The sequence below is a fragment of the Lates calcarifer genome, linkage group LG12 (genome assembly GCF_001640805.2).
Source record: "Lates calcarifer isolate ASB-BC8 linkage group LG12, TLL_Latcal_v3, whole genome shotgun sequence".
Taxonomy (NCBI): domain Eukaryota; kingdom Metazoa; phylum Chordata; class Actinopteri; family Centropomidae; genus Lates; species Lates calcarifer.
Window position 1 is genome coordinate 1,381,173 of NC_066844.1, and position 19,345 is coordinate 1,400,517.

At 41.6% G+C, this 19,345-nt stretch overlaps 1 protein-coding gene across 2 annotated transcripts in view; it reads left to right on the forward strand.

The window, feature by feature from the left end:
* The window catches only part of matn4 (matrilin 4), a 23,066-nt gene extending 7,390 nt beyond the window's left edge, over positions 1-15,676 (forward strand). The window contains exons 2-17 of one of the 2 annotated variants that reach the window (XM_051074562.1): positions 3,185-3,329; positions 4,537-4,712; positions 5,134-5,292; positions 5,529-5,760; positions 6,773-6,895; positions 7,218-7,340; positions 7,897-8,019; positions 9,635-9,757; positions 10,384-10,506; positions 10,805-10,927; positions 11,833-11,930; positions 12,176-12,307; positions 12,461-12,644; positions 12,743-12,895; positions 13,292-13,394; positions 14,295-15,676. In XM_051074562.1, coding sequence (XP_050930519.1) covers positions 3,254-3,329; positions 4,537-4,712; positions 5,134-5,292; positions 5,529-5,760; positions 6,773-6,895; positions 7,218-7,340; positions 7,897-8,019; positions 9,635-9,757; positions 10,384-10,506; positions 10,805-10,927; positions 11,833-11,930; positions 12,176-12,307; positions 12,461-12,644; positions 12,743-12,895; positions 13,292-13,394; positions 14,295-14,355 — 2,112 coding nt within the window. In that variant the 5' untranslated portion in view covers positions 3,185-3,253 and the 3' untranslated portion in view covers positions 14,356-15,676. The remainder of the gene's footprint in view (positions 1-3,184; positions 3,330-4,536; positions 4,713-5,133; positions 5,293-5,528; positions 5,761-6,772; positions 6,896-7,217; positions 7,341-7,896; positions 8,020-9,634; positions 9,758-10,383; positions 10,507-10,804; positions 10,928-11,832; positions 11,931-12,175; positions 12,308-12,460; positions 12,645-12,742; positions 12,896-13,291; positions 13,395-14,294) is intronic. The other variant, XM_051074563.1, reaches the window with a different exon arrangement.
* The last annotated feature ends 3,669 nt before the right edge of the window (positions 15,677-19,345 follow it).

A 19,345-nucleotide genomic window follows, 5' to 3' on the forward strand; every position in this document is an offset into this window, starting at 1 on the left:
CAGATTAGGCACAAGTAAAAAGGTCGTCCACTTAATTACTCTGTAATTTCATGCAGTAGTTACACACTGTAATAAGTTCTATTAATAAAACATCTCATCTTATTCCAAACAGTAGCAAGGCAGCAGACACCGTTTTAATTTGTTTGAAGAGTTAATTGAGGGAAATCAGATCTCCATTTCTATATTTAACAACCAGGCTAAGAAACACACACAAGTTCAAGCAGCAGCCGTCACCACCGTCCAGTCAATGAAATGTTTAACGAGAAAATATTAGTTCAGAGCTGAAAGATTCTCTTTGTGGATAATTATAGAACATATGTTGGTCTGTGGCCTGCGCCGAGGGCGAGCACTGATATGTGAGAGTGTGTGTGTAGGGGTCTCTGTGTGTGTGTGTGTGTGTGTGTGTGGTGTGTGTGTGTGTGTGTGTGTGTGTGTGTGTGTGTGTGTGTGTGTGTGTGTGTGTTGCACGTGCCGAGCAGCAGCAGGATTGTAGTAGATTGTTGTGTGGTGAGTGGACGGAGAGGGAGACAGGAAGGAGTTGGGGGGATGGACGTGGGGGTGTTGGTTACTGCCATTAAGCTACAGAAAGTTATACTGAGGACTCTTTGTCCTACACACACACACACACACACACACACACACACAATTCATGGTTAAACAGCCTCAGGCTTCAGATTCATCTCATAAGACCTGGAATGAGACCAAACTCTGAAACAGACTGATACATTGAAAACTCTCTGATAAGCTTTTGTGTGTTTTCATTTCTTTTCCAAATGTCATACTTTTCTTTGGCAGTAGCTCTGTGGCTCTGTCAGTGTTCATTTGAAGGATATGAATGATATGTTCTTCATAACCCTCAGCCAACACTTTCAAAAATACAGTCTGTCATTGTATATTACATAACGAAGTCTCAGTGGCCACTTTATTAGATACACCTGTACAGTCTAACTCAATCCAGTATTAATCTAGAAACACTTATCATATCACTGCATTTACACAGTTACAACAATGTCAGTGCAGGGCTGTTGTATTGGACTGCACTGGACTGTACATGTGCACCTAATAAAGTGTGTGGAGATGTTTGCAGATCTACAGTGAATTCTCATGAGAATAAATGAATAAAAACACAGAGGACATCCTGTTAGTCTGAGAGTTCCTCTGGTCTGGGAGGAGCTAGTTTTGCTCTCGAGGTGGGATTGGATTAATCATGATGGGACCTCAGGTATCAGCAAATACTGAACTATTATCAGAGAATAAAGTTCTAAATATCTAAGAAATTCACTGGATGCATGAAATAACATATCACAAAGCCAGCTCATATTAGCCTGGTTAGAATAAGAAGCTGCACAAACACTGGAAATAATTTAATAATAGTAAGTGAGGCTTCTGTCTGATGATGAACAAGTCCCATCAGAGTGTGATGAAGTAATTTCAGTCTGTTCCTGCTGCAGATCAAAGGGAGAGGAGGAGGAAAGTCTCCTGATGTTATTCAGAGCTGGAGAGATGGAGTAAAGAACATAAAAGCATAGAAATACCTGAATGAAAGAAAACTAACCAGTCGGGCTGTGGGCCTGAGAATGAGAATTGTTCATCAGGTGAGGATGAATACAGTTCCAAAAACACTCACCTTTTGTTTTAGTCTGACCACATTTCTAGGAGCAGTACTGTAAGTCATTAAATGATCATAAAAACATGAGGAGTAAGTGCTACATGGGACCTTTGACCAACGTTAAGACCGTGGATAATGCATTCTGTACAGGTCATCACCAAAATGTAGAAGACATTACCGCAGCCTATATTAGGTAAAAGCATGAATGATGTGCTCCAAATGTTTGGCCGACCTCCTGTTCCCTGCAGAGATGCTCCTGAAAACATGTGCAAGAAATGAGAGAAAGAGGGAGAGAGCGAGGGACCGTGAAGAAAGACAACGAGACAAACAGAGACACAAACAGAGAAAAGAGCCTTTGTGCTCTCACATCTGTTGACTCATTACTGCGACCTGAGCCAGGGATGACCACAGGCTCTGGCTGCCAGTCAAGACAGCGATAAACCCCCTGGAGGACCCCTCTCTGTGGACCTAAAGAAAGAGTGGTGGCTTTCATGCTGCCTGTTTGAATTGACCAAGTGCCCTGAACATAAACACCCGTCAGACATTATCATTATCCCTGTGCTGCTGCTGCTGATAGCCTGCAGGGAAACGGACAGACACACAGGCAGATTAGGGACTGAGTGTTTACCCACAGCCTTCTATTAGCAGAAACTGCTGTGCACCTTATCCAGGTGTTTGTAGCCGAGTGTTTTACGATGGGGCAGGACTGGAATGTCCCACTGCAGCACACGCCCGTCATCGTCATTATGATGACTTTACAAAGACACACACACACAGACAAGGAATTTCCTGGTGTTTCTAAACTCGGATGAGCGATTAGAGCGTGTAGAAACACCAGTGAGCCGACAATAGATTGAGCATCACATGCTCAGTCTGTCATTAGACACTCAAAGGGAAAAACACTGGCAGCGTTAGCAGGTATGAAGTACACTAAATAAAATGTGCTCTGTGTTCACTGACTTGATGTTGGACAGAATCTGCATAAAGTTCTCCAGATCAAATGACAGAACACGTCTCTTGCAGCCGCTCTCCAGAACAACATGTTTACATGTTCTCTGATCTGATTCATGAGCCTTTCAATGCACTTTCTGATCTGACAGCACTATGGTTAAGATAGAAGAAAATCATGGTTTGGATTTAAATAACTACTCAGTTATGGTTAGGGAACAATCATGGTTATAATTACAAGAAACCATCAACTGTCAGTTTAAAATAGGAATGGGAAGGTCCTACATTTTGTTAACCCATCCATTCACCCCTCTGTGGCTCTATAACGTCACCTGAGTTCTTCCTTTGCTCACACAGAGTCTCCAGCCTCCACTTTACTGCCTCTATTCACAGGACAGAGTGGTATCCCATCGCAAAACCAATCTGCCTCATACAGCCTTTAAAATGCTAAAGAACAGTGCAGTATATGTCACCTAGATATCTGTGAGTGTAAATCAGAAATACCCTGTGTCTTACTAAAGAACACTTCAGCAGGAGTAAACCCATGTCCTATCACGTTACCACAAATAACCTCTGCCTTTCTCCCTGCTCTCCCCCCATCTCACCCGTCATCTCTCCCCCTCACAGTTTGATCCAGTTCCAGCCGAGTCCAGCTGTGATCAGCCCGTCTGTTAGATTGGTATCATCAGGATAAAGATGAGACAGCTCAGAGCACTTTGTGGATTCATTCTCCTGACCCTGGCCGTCCTCGCCGCCGCCAGGCCAAAAGCAGGTCAGTCTGCCGCCACTGTGAGAAAAAATGTTCAAGACAAAAGAAAGACTGTTTTTATTGCCTTCCTCCCAAAGCATTTCTAGGATTCAACTGGTTTAAGAACACAGGAACAGAAACAGATCTTTGTGAAAAAGAAAAAACGTGAACAACTTTGTATTTTGTGCATTTTAATTATCACTCTTAGGAATAAGATATAGTAGAATATTTTAAAAAGAACTCCTTTGGGTGTGAATTAACTCGTGAACTCTGAGCTTTCAGAAACTTCCCACTCAGAGTCACAGCCATGAGAACTACACAGGACTCTGTTCACAAGCATATGAATCTTGTCTTTACCTAAAGGTATTAATGTTTTGGGACATATCAGAAGTGTACATTTGGCTGGGGTTTCCATTATATCTGCAGCTGAAGGTAGACTTGATTTATATGCCCAGACAACGAGGAAGACATATTTATAAGAGGTTAGAAACCAGCCGCTGCTCATGTGGGTTAGAAACTGAAGATGGAATCCCACGTCTGCTTTTACTGACACAGTCTCTTCTGTTGTGACTCCCAGTTTAGCCTTTGTGAGGAAATTCTGGATGAGCATTAATCAAACAGTCCTCTTCCAGCTCATAAAGCTACACCGCAAACACAGGCTCACCTCATACCTCATTCACGACTGCTGCGTTTTTGAACCGAGATGATGTTACACCCTGAGAGCGCGTTCACAGTGACGCCGACAAATTAAAGACTAAAACAGGTGCCGTGCAGCAGCTCAAGTCGTGGAGGAGAGAGTTCAGGTGGTAAATAATGTGAAAGTTACACCGGTGTGTGAGGAAGGCCTCCGCTGCTGCTCTGTTCCAGACAAAGGTAAAACTGAAAAGCACACACACATACCTACGATGACAGGCAGACGTTTTTAAATCCACAGAAGAAGAAAGAATCAGTTATCCTTCCATGTAGGTTATTGTATGTTCAGCAGGGGACAGTATTCATAGCAGTGTTGTTCCTGAGGAGACACTTCATTACTCCCACCTAAAGGATATGACTGATCCTGTTTTATATTTTTCTTATTGTCGACAAATCCAATGAAAACACCAAAACCTACAACTCTAAAACTCTCTGACATCCTTCACCTGTCTGTGGCTCACTGGTTCCTAATGAAGATGTAAATTCAACTTGTTGAAAATATAATGTGGATCATTTCTGCTCTTACTCTTTCTCCCAGGTCCTGAGCAGAAATGTAAGTCTGGTCCCGTGGACCTGGTCTTCCTCATCGACAGCTCCCGCAGCGTTAGGCCACATGAGTTTGAGACCATGAGGAAGTTCATGATTGACATCCTCAACACCCTGGATATTGGACCCAACGCCACCAGAGTGGGAGTGGTTCAGTACTCCAGCCAGGTAATGTAGGCACCCGGCATCCAGATCTTCATCCATGTTAAACTCATCAAATCATTTAATTTTCCTCATCATTCTGTTTCTCCTCCTACCTCTTCTTCTTTTTGTTAGTTACAAAACGGTGAGTCAGCTTTTAGACAAGGTGAACCTCTAATTAATATCAGAACGGTCAATTACTCCTGATTTTACTCAAAATAGAAATAACAGACTGATCTCTTTTTTAAGAAAGGACCGTGTGAAAACAGGAAGCTCATCACACCGTTTCATTTTTCTTTTTGGAAACCCTCTTTTCCTCCTCTTCCCCCTCTAACTCTGTTATGTTTTCAGTCCTGACAGTGACAACAACACTTGTCTCAATAAAAATGATGAGTGGACTTTCTGTCTGCTGACTCTCTGTTTCACCTCTGTCCTCTGTCGTCTGCAGGTCCGCAGTGAGTTCTCTCTGAAGACGCACAGCAGGCTGGAGACCATGGTGAAAGGCATCAATCAGATCATTCCTCTCGCTCAAGGCACCATGACCGGGCTCGCCATCAGATACGTGATGAATGCGGCCTTCACCGCAGAGGAGGGAGACAGGCCAAAGGTACTGGAGGCCAAACTGTCTCAACAGACTAGAAAATTCAACAGCAGTTATTTGACGAGGAATCCTGTTTTAGTACATATCTGATTCTAGTCAATAAAAATGCGTTGTGACAGACACTGAGCCAACTGATCAAATCTGTTTAACTCATTAAACAGAGTGATGTGGCTGAATGTGTTGGATACTGATCTGACCTCCTGCAGCTGTTCCCTCTGATCCTGACGTTTTCTTCCCCTCAGGTCCCCAACGTGGCCGTGATCGTGACAGACGGACGTCCTCAGGACCGCGTGGCGGAGGTGGCAGCTGAGGCCAGAGAGAAAGGCATCGAGATCTACGCTGTGGGGGTGGCCAGGGCCGACATGACATCACTGAGAGCCATGGCATCCCCGCCATTCGAAGACCACGTCTTCCTGGTGGAGTCGTTCGATCTGATTCACCAGTTTGGACTGCAGTTCCAGGACAAGCTCTGTGGTGAGACTGAAGGGGAAAGGAAATAACCTCACTGTCTATAAAAACCCATCGTTTAGATTTAACATTTTAATGACTGTATTTGCCAAAACCATTTTTCACAGCCGGACCTTTAAAACACTCAAAACTGGCAAGACAAACATGCCGTCCCAACATTTCACTGGTGGTTTACTTTGACTTGGTTTGGATGAGTTGAATAATGTCAGGTTTCATTATTATTTCATTATTTATTTTTTTACAAAATTAAATCGTTTTACTGGAATATGAAAACTTAAAACCCTCAGTCTCCAAAACCACATTAAAGACAGATAAAAAATAAGGCTTATAAAACACCTGACCAATGAGACGACTGATTCACATTCTTGTGAAATTCTCCGTCAGTGAAAAGCTTCACTTTTTATGCCACTAATGGATTACTTTTATTTGAAGTCACCTCAACATAAGACAAGTAAAAACCTGCAGCCAAGTCTCTGTAACTGAAATTTCATGCTGTTGGCTTCATCTGGGGCAACACTAGATTCTCTGTGTAATTAAAAACACTATGGATGTCTAGCCAGAGAAAAAAAATCACTATGCCCATCTAACCCCACAGAACTTAATACTTTTCATAACAACCTCCTCAAATCCCTTAAGAGCAAGATATTTCCTCAGACTGGTATTATTCTAGACTGGACTGCAGATGTAAAAAAAATCTCTGGCTTCCCTCAGTGGGAGATGGAAAAGAATAAAGACAGAACAATAAAGTCTTAAAAAAGGAACAGGAGGGAACAAATTAAGTAACCAATATCAAAGAGTTAGCTGCTGCTAGCATAACACTCACTGGTGAACTGTGGGTAATCCGCATCAGTTCTGACGCTTTTTAAAACTGTTCATCGCTGGTTTAAGTTTGGCAGAGAACTGGGTCACAGTAAGATGAAGCTTCAGGGCCTTTATCACAGATAACACAGCTGCTTACTGCACTGATGGAGCTGAGATCACGGGGGGGAGGCTGACGTGGATCTGGTCTCTGCTGTAGGTGTGGATCTGTGTCTGGAGTCGGATCACGGCTGCGAGCACATCTGTGAGAGCTCCCCGGGCTCCTACCACTGCCTCTGTCTGCCCGGATACACTCTGAACGATGACGGGAAAACATGTGCAGGTAACAACAGCTGAAGAAGTCACAGTCATGGGTAAAAACAAACTATACAAATCAACCAAAACAATGGCGTGGGTGAAGGTATGAATAATATACAGACAAATAAATAGACTTACATACTGTTTCCAGTTGTCTTGGTGACAGTTCTAACACATTAATGTCACTCGAAGGATAATAAAACTGAAATTTATACTTTCAGTGGAGAAACAAGGGCTTATAAACAGGCCCAGGGCCTGAGGTGCTTATATGGAAAATGTCAAATAATTTTTAGATCCATCCAAAACAGTGAGTCCTTACATCTTGCATGTGTGTGTGTGTGTTTCAGCCATAGATCTGTGCGCTGAGGGGAAACACGACTGTGAACAAATCTGCGTCAGCTCTCCTGGCTCCTTCACCTGCGACTGCAACAAAGGATACAAACTGAATGACGACAAGAAGACCTGCTCAAGTTAGTCTCACACAGCTCTCTGCATCATGTCGACCAGTGCGATGGGGCCTGAATTCATGTCATGTTAATTCATGCTGAAAAGGATTCTGATCTTTACGAGCTGCTGATTTCTCTGCTGCTTCATGAAGCTGAGTGTGGGTTTGTGCTATGTTCCTGCTGCTGCAGTCTGTCACAATAAGACGATTAGCTGGATATTACCTTAAAATCATTAAATACCATGTGTCTCTTTATATCTGAACAGTGGAATCCTTCAACTTTTACAGGAGAAATTTTATTCACAAACATTCAAATCTGTGTCAGTTGAGAAAACTACAGTGTAAAATCTGCGTTATGTACAACCATAAGTTTAGCAGTAACTTTAAGAAGGCGTCAGTCGACTCCTAGAAGCACGTGTCAAGTTTTTAGAACAAAACTCCTGAGCATTGGTTCGGCAGGGATTTTGGCTCAGGTTGAGGTAAGATCTGTGGCCAGGCAAACGGAACATAGATGCAATCCCACACACACTGTGCTGCTGTTCGCTCTGCTGCTTATGGCCTCGCTGCTTTCCTCCCCTCAGTGATCGACTACTGTTCGTTTGGGAACCACAGTTGTGATCATGAGTGTGTGAGTGTGCTCAATGGCTATCACTGCCGCTGTAACGAGGGATACAGGCTGCTGGACGACGGCAAGACCTGCCAGGGTAAGTAGTGCAAACATGAGACAAAACTCACAGGTTGTTAGAGGCAGGTAAAGGTGTTGTCCTCTGCTGGTATAAAGGATGTGAGGATCAGGTTTTATTCCAATGAAACCTGCCTAACTCAACCACTAACATACACGCATGATTTCAGTTTAACTGTGGAATATGGTAGCAGCTAATTACAACAACAAGAGAGGGAGAATCAGCCTCCCCAATGATTCTCTGTGTTCACTGCTGGTCTGTACTGATCACTGCCACAAGATGGAGGCAACACTTCACTGTTGGGTGGAGGATGTAGCAGGAGGCCTCCGTACACGTCAGATTACACCTACTTAACAGTTAACATGTTTGAAATGAACATTAAAATTATCACGTGTGCCTGTCTTGTTGTCTTTCAGGCTGCACATTCCCTGTATCCCTGTGCAAACTGAACATAAAGTCTAAAAGCAACACTGCAAGAAAAAGTGTCTCTATATGAAAACACATCGTCAGGGAGAGAGCAGACAAAGACTTTCACTCTTTCACCTAAATGAATTATGTTATTACATTAGATACCATGAACTAAAATGTTTTTTCTATCATGGTTTGACAGTCAGTGTTTAGGAGTTCAGTTTGACAGTTTGATCATTAATGCAGCAGGAATGAGTCAGGAGCAGTGACTTAGTTTGGTGATTAAACAGAATCTACAGCTACAACAGGAAAATCATCTAATGTGTCTAAATATTAATGACATAGAGAGAAGTTTAACATATGGTTGTAATAATGATCGTTAGTGTCTCTGCATCATTAGATGCTAAACACCAAACTAAACTCTGCAGCTCCTGGAAGCTTCATCCTAAAACATCTCAAATCCCTCTCAGCTCATTAAAGAGGAGCATGCCTACAGTCTCACACACACTATGCATGTGTTCGCATGCGACCAACATGTTTCTACGTATTCATGCATGCAGCCACACACACACACACACACACTCATACACAGGTCCACCTGCACTATGAGATCTTATTGACAGAAAACTGTGAAATGGAGACAATTTACAGCCTCTGGATAACAAAGACCTGCTTCACCCTTGAAGCCAAACAAATCTTCAAAGTGCGAGTAACACACCGTGTAATTGTGTCGTCCATTTAACCCAAATACCACAGCAATATTGTGTGAAGGGAAGTGTTTGAAATAATAGATTGTTACATTCCTGCAGGTTCAGCTGTTCGTGGCTTTTTGAAAACACCTGGTTTATGACTCACATTTGAATACACAAGGTCATTAAAAGGTTATGAACAAGATGATGCATGTCGTCATTTTGACCTTGTTTCTCTGCAATTTATATTTATTATGATGAAAGAATCCAATTGAATGAAATCATTTGCAGTAATCCCCACGATCTCCCTCATTTTTCATTCAACGATATTATCTTCAATTTCAAGGAATTAATATTTGGCCCTCAGTGCGTCTGTGTTGTGCTCTCTTTAGGGAATCCAACACAGATGTAACAACTAAAAGATGCTCAGAGACTCAGAGTGTTTCCATATTGTTTCCGAGAAAACAAAAGGAAAAAATATCTGCACTAAAACACACACTCACACACTCTTTAACTCAATGTGTGTGTGTGTTATTTAGCCATTGACCTGTGCGCTGAGGGGAAACATGACTGTGAACAAATCTGTGTCAGCGCACCGGGCGTCTTCACCTGCGACTGCAACGAAGGATACACACTCAATGAGGACAAGAAGACCTGCACACGTTAGTCAGGCCCTCACACACATACACACACAAGTGTACACACACACACACACGCCAACGCACACACGTTCACAATGACAGGAAATCACCCCTGCTGCATGTCTCCTACAGCAGGACTGCAGTCCAGTCTTTCCCCTCATCTTTCATCTGAAGTGGATAAGAAGTGGTATTGTGTGTAGCACTTGAACTATGCGATAAAATGACTCAGGACCACTCTGAGAATCAGATATTAACATCAGCCTCTTCCTGTCTCCAGATTTACTGCTTGTTTTTGTGCCATTGTACATCAAGTCCCTGTGGCTCTCTGGACTGGTCTTCAGTTTGGACTCATTAATCAAAAAAATACTGAACAGAAGAATTCATTCACAGCCTGTAACTGTATAAATAGTCAGTAACATGTTTCCTTTTGTTGTTCTCTCTAATTCTAGAGGAGATAATTTTCTTTTTTGAACATGATCCTCTGGCTTCACTTACACTTCTGCTTGTTGACACACAGACAAACACACACACACAGAAACAAAGAAAAACAACCAAAACTATCTCACACCATCTTCCACTGTACCATTAATGACAAACGAGAAGTAATTTTGCATGTGTGTGTGTGTGTGTGTGTGTGTGTTATTTAGCCATTGACCTGTGTGCTGAGGGAAAGCACGACTGTGAACAAATCTGCATCAGTGCACCGGGCACCTTCACCTGCGACTGCAACAAAGGATTCAAACTCAACAAAGACAAGAAGACCTGCACAAGTCAGTGAAGTTCACAAGAAAACTGTTTTCATCATGTGCTGCTCCTTAAACAGCTTCTTTTTAGATCATAAGAGGAGACTGAGAGCTAAAGAGCCAGATTCCTCTCTGAATGTGTATCTAGAACCTCTCTGAAGATTTTTCAGATTTCAGATTTAGAGTTTTTATCCTGCAGCCATATTTTCTTTATCTTAGGTTGATTGTTGAGTAAAATACTCAAGCAATGTCTTTTACTTTGTTCCCAAACCATGTTTGCATGTATCTATGTACTAATATGTGTTTATGAACTGTGTATTTGTAGACATGGACCTGTGTAACACAGTGGAGCACGGCTGTGAGCACCAGTGTGTGAGCACTCCAGGATCTTACTACTGCATCTGTCCAGAGGGACAGCTGCTGCAGGAGGACGGCAAGAGCTGCGGCAGTGAGTCGACCTGCTGATGCTGTTTCATCTGTACAATATAAAGTCAGCATCAGTGTCAGACACAATCATGAATCACAACTTCATCAATACGTTTAGAGAAATGAATCGCTCTGCAGCAGAGGATTTCAGGATCCTGTGGGTCCTACAGGACCACAGCAGGTGATGGATGTAGGAACAAGGACTGACTAAAGCAGGTCATTTAAGAATGGCACCTAGATCAGTGATGGTGTGATCAGATGGGACTTACCGAAGGGAAAAAGCATCAAGGGTTCAGATTATGACGAGACAAAGAAAAGAGGAGGGTTTATGTCTCTGGAGATGAAATAAAGATGGATGAGAAAATAAACCATACTGATGTTTAAAGCAGCTCAGTTATGTCTGGGAGAAACTGGCCGGACAAAGATGATGATCTACTTTTAAATTTTCCTTTTCTCTGGGGAGGCTGAGGGAAACGCAGAGTAGCTGCCAGTAACCGTCACACAGCACCGTCATGTGGAGATCTGTGGCAGTACAGTCTCATTTATCATCCATTCAGGATTTATGCTTCAAGAGCACAGCTCCAACTGTCATTAAATCGTTAGTGGGGTCAACTACAAGACATCCATTGTTACTATGACAACTCTATTATAGTCAGCAGAAAAATATCTAGCTGTTCCCGAATGAACACTTAGAAGAATCATCCCAGCACTTATGCTTTTACTTCCATAACAGCTACAGGGAATTTTGCATGATTTATTTATTAATTCATGTATATACGGGACAGTGCACATTAGTCAACAATGACATTAACAACGTAGATGTGCTGGGGTTAGCTCAGCAGCTAACTAAAGCAAGTTTATTTATCCTACCAACACACTTCATTAGAGGGAGAGTTTCCATCCCTCTCTCATCTCTCTCTCCTTCAGCCTGCAAGTCTGCCAACATTGACCTGGTGCTTCTGATCGACGGCTCCAAGAGCGTCCGCCCTCAGAACTTTGAGCTGGTCAAAAAGTTTGTCAACCAGGTGAGGCGTGCTTTCATTAATTACTGCAGTACTTCAATATCACTGTGTAATCACAGGCAGCAACAGAAAACAAACTCATCATAAGTACAATCTAAAATGATGTATATTGTTATATGTTCACTTTTCTTACATCCAGCCAGGAAACTAGAACTAAAAAAAGCTGCAGCTCAGCAGAAGTTACTTGATGTTGCTTTAGCAGAATCCCTGTGTCAGATGAATATCCCTCACCTCCTCCTGTGCCTCAGGTTGTGGACTCTCTGGACGTGTCTGCTCATGGTACCAGAGTCGGTCTGGTCCAGTACTCCAGCCGGGTCAGGACGGAGTTCCCTCTCAACATGTACCACTCTGCTGATGAGATCAAAGCTGCAGTCATGAAGGTGAAATTATCTTCAGTTTTAGCTTTTAATAGCAGATGGTTCACAGACTACCACATAAACACATCAACCATTCCCAAAATGAAACTAATAAATGGTAAATAAAGGGAGGCAGTGCAGTCTAAAGCTTAAAACACTGTCTGTGTCCTTGTGTAGGTGGAATACATGGAGAAAGGTACCATGACAGGTCTGGCACTAAAACACATGCTGGAGAACAGCTTCTCTGAGGCAGAGGGCGCTCGTCCTGCCAGCCGTAACATCCCCAGGATCGGACTGGTCTTCACAGACGGACGCTCCCAGGACGACATCACTGAGTACGCCAAGAAGGCCAAAGAAGCCGGTAAGACTCACCTGGTGTGAGGCTCAAACCTGATCTGTAGCTTGTTTTCTTGTAGGTTAATGCTGACATTAAATGTGTGTGTGTGTGTGTGTGTACAGGCATCACCATGTACGCTGTGGGCGTTGGAAAAGCTGTGGAGGATGAGCTTCGTGAGATCGCATCTGAGCCTGTGGAGAAACATTTCTATTACACCACCGACTTCACTGCCATCAGCACCATCGCTGAGAACCTCAAACTCAACGTCTGCCCAGGTACAGTTACTCCACAGGACATATATATATATACACACAACATATAAGAATATAAACAACTTACAGGAGCTGAAATCTTTCTGATGGCAAGTGACAGAAGCAAGAAATTAGCATGGTTCATCACCCGTGGATCCACTTATTTATTTATAAAATAATAAAAAACGTCAAAAAGATGAGACTCACATGTGATACCTAGGGTAGGTGTTCTGTCTGCTGCCAAGTCAGTGTAACCATGTCTTGGTCTTTGGCGCCATCTGCTGACAAAAATACAACACGACAGTTACCACATATAACCACTATTAAAAAAGTCCACAATGACAAAGAATTATTAGGATTTGAACTTCCTGTACTGATGTGTTTGTGTCTGTATCCTGTCTGTTGTCTCTCTGTGTGCAGAGGAGAGTCAGGGGGAGATTGAGGTGAAGGACCCCTGTGCCTGTGAGAGTCTGGTGGAGTTCCAGCAGGCCACCATGAGCAGCCTGGAGCAGCTCACACAGAAACATATCCTTTTAAAAATCTGTAGCCAAACACAACGTATTCTTTAACTTTAGGTACCTGTGGGCGGCTGTCGGCTGCAGGTGCCTGACCACTTAACATGAAACAATGGATACCACTAGATTCACATCTGAGACATCCAGCAGCTCTACCAAAGAGTGACGCTTTTCCCCTTTGTTTGATTCTTAAAAATATTAAAAGGCCTGAAACACCAGAGAAAACAGCAAAGATGAGGAGAATATAATAATTTAATTTGTGAGTGGTAGAGATATATTCTCTCAGTTTTCTATCCTGTTAATCTTCCTGTGATTCCTCCTCAGATTTTACGTGAAACCCACAGGTTAAGAACCACCGACTTCCCGGCAGCCTCAGTTTGCATCAGGCCAAGTTTATGTGTTGCTTTTCATTTCTTGTCATGTCTGTGATCTGACAGAGGAATAAAAAGCAAAAAACAAACAAAAACATATTAGCATTATGAAACCACAGCAGCTACCAGCCTTTTCTCCCAAAGAAAAATCTTTTTGAAACACCTCAGTTCAGTTCAGTTCAACCAAAGACAAACAGGAATAATGTCCCTGGGCCGGTCAGGAAGAGGAAAATACACATCATTTCTCTGTGGGTTCATCGCTGTGAGGAATCAGTCAAGCTGCATGTAGTCAACTAATTCAGAAATAATGTAAAAGATTTCTGAATAATGACATTTTAAAGCGGAAACAATGCAGAACCAAGGCTGCAGTGACATCTGTCTTTTCACTGAGGTGTAGTGTGTTGAGCCAGGACCTTTGGCTAACCCTGTGTAAAACACCGACACTGTATACCTTACTAATCTAATGTGTCAAAAATCTGTTGGATGTGCAGAAAATACCAGTACAGTACGTCTTTATTATTCCTTAATCAGCTGTCTACTGGCTGGGATGACTGCTCGTCTGGAGCAGCTGGAGAACCAGCTTCTCTCCAGGAAGTAATGTAGTCGTCAGTGAGCGAACAGGACACCACAGAGGAAGAATGACAGAATGAGGAGGAGGAGGAGGAGGAAGAGGAGGAGGAGGAGGAGGACGGCACATCCTGGAAAGATCACTCACAGGGGAAATCAGAAACCCTTCAAATCAATGGACAATCCAAAGGGTCTTTTCACAAAGCCTCTGCAGCCTTCTCTACATCTGTTGCTCTTCACGTTTAAGAGGATGACATTTATCTGAACGCTTGTGATATAGATTCATATTTCTGGTATAGATGTAAATTACCTAATTTGTACACTTTATGTCTTTCAAAAAACACAACAACACTACATCTGTTTTCTCTCCTGTCACTGTGCAAAGCAGTTGTTGTAAGACGAAAAACAAACGCTTCCTTAAAACAGATGAATAATACATTTTCATGATTTCTCCAGGACGTCTGTTCACTTCTGGGATTCTGTGCATATCTCTGCAAACTTACACTTTATTAACATGTGCCAACAAACAAACAGAATTCAGGATAAATTCAACATGTGTTGTTAACCTCCATGTAACGTGTTAACACACTTCATCTGTGCCGTCAGACGCACAAAGACGATTGTAGACTTGTTGGTATCTTTGTAAACTTGATGTAACCAATGTACTGTAGATATTAGATACAAGCACAAACGTTTTCATCAAACACAGTGTTCACACACCATTCACCTGTTTCTCTTAGTGCCCTATTTATACTTGATCTGTTTTGTACGGTTTGTTAAATATGATGTATTTATAGCAGGTTTTTTGTTTTGTTTTTTACCAACAGTAGAATAGCAAATAAAAAAGTTGGAGGGGACAGAACAGGAGACAGCAAAATGAAGTGTTGTTACCACTCCCAATATTAAATTGGCCCGGGTCATTTTCATATAAAGTCATTACTCTTTTTTAATCGCAGGCCTGACTGGCTTCGTAGTGGGGAGAAGTGGTGAAGAGGATTCTGGGTTAGATATTGAAAAAAAGGGAAGTTAGAAGTGTAAAATATCACTATTCACTAAAGCTGTGGTCTGTTGTTAATTGAGGTGTTGATATTAGAATCAAACTATTTTACTCTGAATAAATCGGACTTTTCTTTCATAAATAAAATTTGGGCACTGTATGTAGATTAATACGACCACCTCAACTATGCTACATTTTCTAACTTGTATAAAAAAAGACCACCACAGATTTATACCCCTTTATATTTGAATGCCTGTATGTTTTTGTATATTTTCTAATAGCTTTACTTTTTTTGTATTTTTCTGATGAATCCCTGTATTACAGCACAGAGGGCAATAAAGGAGTCAACTTTTCACCTCTGAGTGTGTTTTCATTTTGCGTTTCAGGTTTCATTTTTCATTTCAAAATTTCATATTTTTAAGGCCTTGCAGTGTCGGCTTCTCATCTGCACTCACTGTTATGAAAATCACATAATCTACAGCGTGTACTTACATCACAGACAGTTTCTGACGATGAGAAGGAAGTTTTCAACAACTTCTTATCAGTTTTTAAAAACAGGTGTTACTGGGTGATCAGTTCTAAGAAGTCTAAAATGTTTTGACAAAACTTTTCTTTCTAACTTCTTCACAACTAAAGTTCAAGTGCCCAGACGACAAAACTTTGTTCTCAGCGGGTCCACAGTAAGTTCTGATCTTTGTTTTTTGGTTTTTTGAAAGGGCACAGGAGTCCCGCAGGTGAGTGAAACACTTAAAGGAACAAAGATCATTCCTGGTGGATTTCCATTTGCTGTGTGTAAAGAGCAGCTCCATGGGGATTCACTCACTGCTTTCAAACACAGAGCGTCGTTACTGACAATGACCTTAAACACATGTTCTCAATAGACTGTGATGCAAGATGTGTTTGTTCCAGCAGTTTCTCTCTGCTCTGAACAAACTTCACTGAGTTCAACTAAAGTTTGAATGAAAGTTTTAGTAAGTGAAAGTTTCTCACATTCACAGATATTCATCAGAGCCAAAGAAGAATGAAAAGTGCTCCATCTTCTCCACATCATTGATGATCAAAAGTCTTGTTTTGTCTCATTTGCCTTAAAAAAAAACCTCACAGATTAAAGGATCATCAAAATGTTGCAGAATATTTATTTTATTAACTGACTAATCAATCAACTAATCGTTTCAGCTCTAACATGGTTTACAGAATATGGAACTTCATCTGGATTATTGGCTTCTCGCCTGCACTCACTGTGTGTGCAGGTGCACAGCTACAGATCGACAGGTTTGTGGCCTAAGGTAGAGGAGGACGAGTTAAACAGCCCTCTTTACAGGCACGTTGACTTCAAACAGAAGCTCTGGTCCAGGGGCCCCGAGACCCTCTGGGCCCCAGAGCCTGTGCCCATCAGGCCTGTTCAGTAATCCAACCGTACCCACAAAGCAAAGACAGACAACACATGAAGTGTTTTAGTTTCTGCTCAGAAAGACCTTCAAATAAACACTCAGCTGGGAGAACCTTTAAACTAGAAGATGACAGTGTTTTCTAAAGATACTCAGATGGTTCAGACAACAGAGACAGCACATAATCTACAGCGTGTACTTACATCACAGACAGTTTCTGACGATGAGAAGGAAGTTTTCAACAACTTCTTATCAGTTTTTAAAAACAGGTGTTACTGGGTGATCAGTTCTAAGAAGTCTAAAATGTTCTGACAAAACTTTTCTTTCTAACTTCTTCACAACTAAAGTTCAAGTGCCCAGACGACAAAACTTTGTTCTCAGCGGGTCCACAGTAAGTTTTGATCTTTGTTTTTTTGTTTTTTGAAAGGGCACAGGAGTCCCGCAGGTGAGTGAAACACTTAAAGGAACAAAGATCATTCCTGGTGGATTTCCATTTGCTGTGTGTAAAGAGCAGCTCCATGGGGATTCACTCACTGCTTTCAAACACAGAGCATCGTTACTGACAATGACCTTAAACACATGTTCTCAATAGACTGTGATGCAAGACGTGTTTGTTCCAGCAGTTTCTCTCTGCTCTGAACAAACTTCACTGAGTTCAACTAAAGTTTGAAGTTTAAGTGAGTGAGAGTTGGACTGATGGAAAGAAAGAACAACTCCCACATTTCTCACATTCACATATTTATCAGAGCTAATACTGACATATTTAAATTAGGGCTGCAACTAACAATTATTTTATCTGCCAAATATTTTTTACTATTAATCAATCAAACATTTTGTCTTTAAAATGTCAGAAAATGATGAAAAGTGCCGTCCTCATGTTCCCCATGTCCGCGATGACCAAGAGTCTTGTTTTGTCTTGTTTGCCTTAAAAATACTTTTTTTAAAGGATGATCTATTAATTGACTAATCAAACTAATCATTTCAGAGCTAATTTAGTTTCCACTATATGAAAATTCATACATTTTGAGTTTGATAGACTGAGGATGAAATCAGAAATGTAAAAACTGCTGCAATACAAAACAAACATTTTATTTAATGATGCAACAAATAAACTAAAGTTTCTTTGTTTCACAGTAAAAGTTAAGAAAAGAGCAAACAAGTCAGACAAGTCAGTGAGGAACAACAGCGTCGTCCTGGTGGATTACCAGCTGATGGGACCAAAGAGCAGGTCCACTGAGAAAACTGTACTGTTTTCAAACAACCTTGTTAATGTCAGTGAAATTAATCAGCTGTTCTCCTCTGAGCATGCCGCAACTTGTTTTTAATTTACTAAAAAAAAAAAAAAAAAGCCATTAAGAGCAAATGATCAACTTAAATATCACAGCTAATAGAGCAGAGACCAGCTCCTTCTTTTAATGTCAATAATGAGAAACTCTCTCAGAAGACTTATCTAATAAACCCCTTTGATGCCGTGTGTGTGCAGTGCATGCTGAATGCTACATAACAAGCTACCCCAGTGTGTGTGTGACCTTTACTGTCAGGGCCTAATGAGGGCTGATGAGGTGGTTTCATGCTCTGTGTCCTGCAGCATCACTCACTTCCTGAATACACCGAGGGTTTCTGCAAATGTCAGGAGGTCCCAAAGGTCTTTCCTGAGTTTACTCACGCAGGTGAAAACAGAAGGAGGAAGCAGTGATGGCATAACCAAAGACTTCGCAGAGTAGAGTTTCTTTGTACTTCAGGGCTACAACAAAGTTACTAAACACAACACAGTGTTAATGCAGACTTGACCTCTCCATAACAAAATATCTTGACAGACAGAGCAGACCAGAGGCAGATTCTCCCTTTCCCTTTAACATCACAAGGCCCTTTAAACAATCAACCACTGTAAAAGGAAAGATTAGATAATTAAAGCAACTTTACGTAACTGTTTTACCTTAAAATATGTAACAATCTCAGAATTATTTTGAACTGTAGATCAGTTAAAAAGACTTAAAAATCAAAACCAGCGTTCATCTCTGATATCCAGCCTGGAAACTGACAGAAATATCAAGAAGTAGAAACAGAGTTTGGTGTGTTTGTTACAGTGACAGCACTTCCTGCTCCAGAAGCAGGGAATCATGGGTAATATACACCATTTGGATGACCCAATAGAATTAACTACCACTCATGGCTGCAGAGGACACTGCTGCTCAGCAACGTTACATTTTCTTGTAACATTGCATTTCTTCTGAAGTTACAAAAAAAAGAAAGAAACAAAATCAAATTATCAGTCACAGCGCAGCTCTGCACTGATTGTATACAAATCACATGAATCAGATGATGAAGTGTGTCATTTAACAAGGCTCTGACCTCCTCTGAGACCATAATGTTAAACCTCACAGATGATTTCTAAACATCTAAAAAATGAACCAATGTGCTGAGGTTTGACTGGAGGAACAATTTCAAGCACTTTTTTCCCACAGATTTCCACTGATTCAACTTGTCATGAGGATTCAGTTACAGCATAGGGTTTGCCTGTGATGTTCAACTTGAAAAATGTATGAGGCCTTCACACTGTGGAGTTAAAATTCTTCTTTTTCTTCCACACAGGTCTTGAGATGAGGCTTTATCATCCCTGATGATGGCACCAAATG